General features: G+C 39.4%; 1 protein-coding gene across 1 annotated transcript; it reads left to right on the top strand.

Moving 5' to 3' along the window:
• The first annotated feature begins 2,452 nt into the window (after positions 1-2,452).
• On the top strand, positions 2,453-4,236 carry PDP2 (pyruvate dehyrogenase phosphatase catalytic subunit 2). The gene has a single exon (XM_010585138.1). The coding sequence runs from the start codon at positions 2,509-2,511 to the stop codon at positions 4,108-4,110; it is 1,602 nt and encodes a 533-aa protein (XP_010583440.1). The 5' UTR covers positions 2,453-2,508; the 3' UTR covers positions 4,111-4,236.
• The last annotated feature ends 3,443 nt before the right edge of the window (positions 4,237-7,679 follow it).

Here is a 7,679-nt window from a genome sequence, read left to right as displayed (position 1 = left end):
GGTGGGGTAGGGGTTTGATGCGTGTGGGCAGTGTCGGGAGAGTGCGTGAGGGGAATATGGGGGGGTGGGGGACTGTAAAACTGAATGTAACGGATAGCTGTTATTCTCTTGGAAAAAGCGGGCGTTCCTCTTCCGTGAGCCCCCAGTGTGTACCCCGACTTGCCAGCAGCGAGCGGGCCGTGTCGGGGGGGCAGTTTGGGTTTCAGTGGTTACACGAATTCAGCTGGTGAGGAAGTGCCCTGTTTGGTGCTGAAGTGGTAGGTGTGCCAGGCGGGGAGAGTAAGGTTTATGTAATTGGCTCTTACATAATGGTCTTTACCACATCGCTTTTATTAGCACTGCTACCGTCTTTTAACGTGGCTTGTGCTGGGGTGGCTATTGGGCGCAGGTGGGTGTCCTGGGCAGAAGCAGTGAAGTCTGCAACAGTGCGACTGGGTAGGAACCTGAGGATGTGAAAATTGTAGTTATGGACAGTGAGTAGGGATGGTTCAGAAATGTGCTCCAGGACTGATTGATACTACCTGACCTTAGGCAAACACATGTCTAAATGGTATTAGGCAACTCTGCTTCTAGGAAAAAAAACACCACCTTGCTGTGTCTGTCAGCCAGCTGATTCGAACAGGGTAAGTTTGTTTGAAACGCTGTTTCTATTGGCTTTTTGAGTGAAGAACATGAAATTGTCATTGTTTCAATCTTATGTGGCTCAGAAGGGTGGGAAGAGAAAGAAGAAAAAAAAGGATGGGGAACAGCCTGGGAAGGGTTAAGAAGCACAAAGGCTTGTCTTACACTGTTGGTGCTTTTTGGGTTTAGCTGATGCTGGGGTTACTCAGCTGTCTTCCTATTAGCTTTATTTGGTTGTGTTCCCTCTGCGGTACAACAAAAGGTGTCAGTTTTGTTGAGAGTTGCCGGTGTCCCAGGAGACTGCAGGCGAGCCTTGAGCAATGAACTGGCATTGCCTTGCCTTTTCCATCTGCTCTCCTGACATCAGTAGTAAAATTATGCTGTGTCCTCATAGGGTCCCCAGAATTATAGCGGTGGGGTCCTTGTTAGAATGGCTTGTCTACTCTTTTCTGTTGTTAAGCCAACAGTGTTTCTGTGGTACACTTCAGAATTGTTTTGTGACACTTTTGAAATGGGACTTCAGTAAAGTCCTTGGGTTGTATCAGTAGGTCTTTTGTTTAGAATAGTTCAAATTTGTTTTTAGCTCCTGCTGATTTCTTTGAAAGGCTTTCATGCAGCTGTCTGGGCTGGCTTCTTGTTATTTCTCATGAACTGCCCTGCTGAAAAAAACCCAATATTGCAGTAGTATGTAGCATCTTTGGCCTGAGACCTAGAGCACATGGTGCTACAGGCTGCCTGAGAGTGGTTCAGAGCTCACAGAAAACTGTATTGTTCTAACTGGCTGCTAGCATGATCTTTTGGGAGTAATTGTATTTGCAGTGCTGCTCTCCATTTACCTTTTGAAATCCATGGGGCAAAATTCTATTGTGGAGTAAGCATCTGGTTGTACTTAGCAATTTTGCACAGCTTGAATACCTTATTTAAAGTAGGAGACAATATGATGGACCTCCCCATGGCAAGTGAAGAATTTCAGCTGTTCAGGTACGCTAGGTTTTAGTGCTGTTGGCAGCAGAGCTCCTCACAGCTGCTTGTTCTAATTGCACTCCAAATGAACAATCCAAATTGTAAACCTGTAAAAGCTGTCAATGTAACTGTGCTATAACTTTCACTGCATCAAAATGCACAATGCTCTGATAAATGCATTAATTAAGAGCAGTTGAATCTGCCTTCAGTGGCGCAAAAAATCCTACCTGTGTGAAGGTTGGTTAAGACCTTGAAGGTAAAAAAAAAAAAAGAACAGTCAAGCTTACAAGCTGGAACAGAATTGGAAAGGTAGACTAGCTTGTTCGAGATGTGAGGATCATGGCGATTCATATAAATCATTAATTTGCCACATCTTTCAGTTTTTCTGGAGGGTTTGAGTACTGATTTTCTCTTGGTTTTGTTATTTAGAGTGTATTAAGAGAGTTGTACTCTAGCAGGCTTTTTTAAAGTTGCACATTAACTGTCACTTAAGTTCCTATTTTCTAACTTGTTGGATCTGTTTGTTCTGTGTCATGTTAGACAAGGCTTTTCACTATACAGTTTACAATTACATTTCTTGTAATGTTGGAATTTCTTCTTAGCCTTGCCACAATGAGGAAAAACATGCCTGGAAAAGAAAAAGTAGGTTTTCTGATGAGTTAGCTGGAGAGGGGCAGTCATATCCTAAGGTTATAATTCAGTGATGGAAATTATATCACTTTTAAGATGCCTCTATCTATAGTGGTCTTTTTTAGAAAAAAGTTATGAATATTTCTGTGAGCTCTAGACTTACTTTTGTATTGTTATATAGAAAGCTTCTTGTGAACCTTCTAAGTTTTATACCTTTCCTATTCTTATATTACAGGCTGTAAGGACATTCTGTGTTACTGAAGGAAGGTGCTCCTATTTGTGGAGTGACTTATAATGTCAAGAACTGTATCATCCTGGATCTTAAGCTCAGCAAGAAACAGCATTGTTTTACAAGGAAAAGGACGTTTGTACTCCATCTGTATCCCAAACAGAAACAAGATAAAATGGAAGCTTGTTTTCTCCAAAACACGTCTCTACCCTGCTGGGAGCTGCAGCTTAGACAATACTTTCTCCTTAAAAAAAGCATTCCGACACACTTCCACCGAAGAAGAACATTTCTCTTTCCAGTTGTCTCCATCACAAATCAATGATATACTCAGAGCAGGTGAATTATCCCATAAAATACTGGATTTGAATGGTAAAAATGCAAATTCTGTGTTGAAGTTTGAAAGTAACCAGTTGGCATCCAACACCCCTATTGAAGACCGCAGAAGTGCAGCCACGTGCTTGCAGACCAAAGGGATGATGTTTGGAGTCTTTGATGGCCATGCAGGTTCTGCGTGTGCTCAGGCAGTAAGTGAGAGACTGCTCCATTATATAGCAGTTTCTCTCATGTCTCGGCAAACCTTGGAAGAGATCGAGCTTGCTGTGGACTGCATGAAACCAGTTCTGCCTATTCTGCAGTGGCACAAGCATCCAAATGATGTAGAGTATCGAGAAATAACTTCACAATATTTTGAAAACCTCCGGGTTTACTGGCAACATTTACTGGACCTAGACACCGAGCCAGGATTTAGTTTAGAAGAAGCCATGATATGTGCATTCAAACGGTTAGACTCGGATATATCACTGGAAGTTCAGGCTCCCCAGGAAAATGAATTGATGAGGAATATTGCCCTTCAAGTAGCTTTTTCTGGTGCAACAGCCTGTGTAGCTCACATTGACGGTGTTCACTTACATGTTGCAAATACTGGTGATTGCAGAGCAATTTTAGGTGTTCATGAAGAAGACGGAACGTGGTCTACTCTCCCTCTGACCCGAGACCACAATGCCTTTGATGAATTTGAAATTAGAAGACTGAAGAGAGAACATCCTAGATCTGAGGAGAAAACCCTATTTGTGAATGACAGATTACTGGGGATTCTCATGCCCTCCAGAGCTTTTGGAGACGTGCAATTAAAATGGAGTAAAGAATTGCAACACAGTGTTCTCGAGAATAGCTGTGATGTTGAGTCTTTAAATATTTATCAGTACGTTCCTCCAAACTACCATACACCCCCTTATTTAACTGCAGAGCCTGAAGTCACATACCACAAATTAAGAAGCAAGGATAAGTTTCTAGTTATTGCTTCGGATGGACTATGGGAGATGCTAAGTAATGAGAAGGTTGTAAAACTTGTTGCTGGGCACCTTACAGAGCTTAATGTGCAGAAACCACAACTGGCTTTTGAGAAACCAGTTAATTTGGGTTATATGCACAGCTTGTTACTTCAGAGGAAAAACAGAGGCATTGCCTCACTTGACCAGAACATAGCTACTCATTTAATAAGGCATGCAATTGGAAGTAATGAGTATGGGGAGGTGGACCAAGAGAAACTTGCTGCAATGCTAACACTGCCTGAAGACCTTGCAAGAATGTACAGAGATGATATCACTGTTACTGTGGTGTATTTTAATTCAGAAACAATTGAAAATTACTACAGAAACAATGAATAGAGACTTGAACTGCTGCTGTTCTATACCACTAGCCAACTTTGATACTGAAACCATTATTGTTTTTCTCTGATAGTCAAGCTGCTACCAGTGTTATGGTCTGGAAGTTCCTAAATCTTTTTGTTACTTACTAGTCTTGAAAATAACTTTTTAGAAGTGAGTTTGGTGCAAGTTCCCTGGGTTTCCAGGTCTGTACACACTGAAGAAACATGTTTTGATAAAAGCTTACTGAAATGTAATTGAACTAAAGATTGCTGACCCAGTTCTGATTCCATGGGAACCACTGGTAAAACTTTCCAAATGAACAAATGAGACAAATTTCACTGAGACTCGTACAATTTAATAGAGATGGATAATACCTGTAGCTGCATGGAGTGTAAGAAAGTTTATGCTCTTGTGCGAAATGAGTAGCATCCTATTGAAGCACTGTAACTGAATTAAATAAATAAACAAACTACCAAACCTTTATTTGGTGTAACAGTGTCAGATACTTTAATAAATTGCCTTGTATATGCGAAGACAACACTAAAGAAGGCTGTTCAAAGAGCCCTGGGATTGTCAGACATTTTTTTTCCTAATTCTTTTTTGTAAGCTAGGAAACAAAATCATATTTTCTTCTGCAACTATTTTGAAGTGTGAATGCGTATTCTCTTAACTCTGTGTGTGGATGTGTGTGACAATTTACAGCTAAAACACATGTGAGGGACTTCACGATTCCCTGTGTAGGAATTAACAGTACTAGACTTAAACATTTAGGTGTTCCACTTGCTTAAAGAATATACCCTTTTATTAAGTATTGATCTATGAAGTGCTGTGCATCAAATCCACCAACTGTAATTTAAATGAAGTTTGACAGATCCAGGAGTTCAAAAATCCATCTAAATGTAAATACAGCAAAAGAGAGAACACCTTTCTCTTCAGATTTAACTTAGCAGAGTGAAATAACAGTGCTGATATTTCGCCAAAATAAATATGTTTAATCTTTATTTTACTCTTATTCTTGCCTTTGGATACCAGGTTTTCCTTATAGGTGCAGAGTTATTTTCTCTAATGAATATATGTTCTAATCTCTAAATGTATGCTTTTGTGTATTTTACAAGGGTTTTGTTTTATTCTGTGCTTTCTAGAGTGCCAATCCAAGCTTGCAAATTAGCTGTATTTTCTTAAATTTCACATATGCTGTTCTCTAGTGACTCTTTTCCTTGTTTATGCACAGCAGTAACTGTTGCTCACAAGAATGTGCATACTGGGAATATAGGACTGTTTACTGCTGTTGCTACTGAGTAAGAACTCGTATGAGTGCAGCAGAGCAAATAAAAATATTGCGGCTTTTTTAAAAAATATTCATGCTTTTGACTATTCAGGATTGACCTGTAATTCAGTGCTACAATTGCAATCACTGAAGGCATCCTTAGAAAACCTCTGTTCTGGAAAACTAATTTACTCTTAAGTTTTCTTCATCTAGCACATTTTGGAGTACATACAGCAGTTCAACCTGGAGGCAGGTAGCCCTATTTTTCAGATAAAATGAGTAGGTCTGTTGGCGTTGATATCTACAAAACAGGATTGCCTCAAGAAATCTCACACTTAGATCTTGGTGATGGGCTGCAGGAAGACTTTAGGTATGTGCAAGATGTTACAGAGGTTGTTGAAATTCTCATTGCTTGGGTTCAACTTACTTTAAAGTCTGCCTTCATCCTTGAGGCTGGTACTGCGGAGACTTGAGATTTCATCTGCCAGAAAAAAGGCAGTGAAGGTCAGGCCCTGTGTTAACCTTGGGAGGGGTCTGGTCTACCTACAAGGCAACTTGAGTGAGGAGGGGAGTGCTCTTCAGCAGCATTCCTGAACCCTTTTGGCTTTAAGTGGGCTGTTTTGTTCGCTCTTACAGATCCTTCTGTGTGATTAGTTACATGCTTCATTGCTTGAAATTTAGACATAAAGCAGTAAAAGAATGCATTTCTAGACTACCTCTCAACAGAGAAATTACTTAACAGTGTAGCTAGAGGGACAAAGGGGCTAAACCATATTAGAGCTGATACGAAGTGATACACTTTTAATGAAGATAATCTGGAAAACTTTTGATGTAGAACAAACCTGCAACTGCAAAAAGTAATGTAGCAAACCAGCTAGTATATAGTCATAAAATAAAAATAAGCTGTTTTGTTCTTTTCACCACCCAGTGGTGAAATCTAGGTTGTCTTTTGAAAGAGTCATTGTAGCACTATGTCATTATAAGTATTACTCCTGGATATGTTATTGTACATGGATTGTTGTAACTGCAACTGCAAATTGATAATGATTGTTTTGGGGAACATGTCTGAAAGTAAGAAAGGTACTATTTCTAATTTCATGTTAGTTTTGCTCAGTTTGTGCAATGCTGTAATTATCCTACAGTGGAAAAGAATAACATTAAACAACTAGTTAGAGAGGGTTTGGGGGGGGGTGGGGGTTTGTTGGTTTTTTTGGGTTTTTGTTTTTTTTTCTTTTTAATTGCAGATCACGATTTAACTGCATACTCCCTGGAATTTGTTGCAGGCCAGTGAAAGCAACCCTACCCCAATACTTGTGATAAGGAAAATAGTGATTCTACCTGTTTGAATTGGATCATAGACATTTTCGTCTCTAACTGCAAACACAGCTAATGGGCATTAATGAAAGCAGTATTTTGTGTCTTGGAGGGAGAATCAACGATGTTTAAATGAAGGAACTAAATGCATTAATCTGCTCCTGCAAGCACAATGATGTGAAGATTTGATAGCACATTTAGACACAAGTCCTGCAATATTGAAAATATGTTGGAACAAACATCTCTGCAGGCAGTCTGTTTGGTTTAGGTTAGATGATAGTTCTGCTTGGCATTTGTTTTCTTTATTTCCATAGCAGTCCAGAGAAGCAATAGTCAAAACCACAGTCACTCAAATTCTGTCTCTCAAAGTGTGGTATTATGGTCATTATGACTCTTAAGTAAAACATCTGAGGCTAAGCACTGATGTAAATACTAGAAAAAAAAATTATTTTCTTCACTAAAACTTAAACCTTGGGTTGAAATACGACTTGGGTTAAAATGATGATGCTTATTTATGTTTAAGTATTCAGGCCTCCGTAAAGTATTTGGAGTTTTGGGGGGGGCAGTTTTTTTTGTTTGTTTTGGTAACTTATTTGTAAATAGTGAGGGGGATTACTGTTTTTGTAAGTAAAAATATTCATTTCACACTTAAAACTAATTTCTATTAAATGGATGAAAGACAATGTTTCGGTTGCTGTACTGGAATCTGGCATTCTTTCTGCTGAATGCTCCTATGAAAAGATGCCAGATTCCAGGTCAGAGAGCATAAATGTTCAAGCTGGGGTAAAAGTAAATAGTTGGAGTAGGCATTGTGAGTTTGCTGGAGTGTTTGTAGCTCTGTGGTTTTCCCACAATGGAAATAATTGTTAATACATAGAAGTAAGGACATCTTGATACTAGAGGTTCCACTAAATTAACCAGTCAGCAGAGGGAGCACGAGTTCACTGGCCAAAAGATCCAAATTGTGCTTTAGTTAATTTGACAATCTACGTAAAAATATTGTAAC

This window comes from Haliaeetus leucocephalus, unplaced genomic scaffold (genome assembly GCF_000737465.1).
Source record: "Haliaeetus leucocephalus isolate CR32 unplaced genomic scaffold, Haliaeetus_leucocephalus-4.0 Scaffold92, whole genome shotgun sequence".
NCBI lineage: Eukaryota > Metazoa > Chordata > Aves > Accipitriformes > Accipitridae > Haliaeetus > Haliaeetus leucocephalus.
Note: the sequence above shows the minus strand (reverse complement) of the source record. Positions and strands in the feature narration are given on the sequence as shown.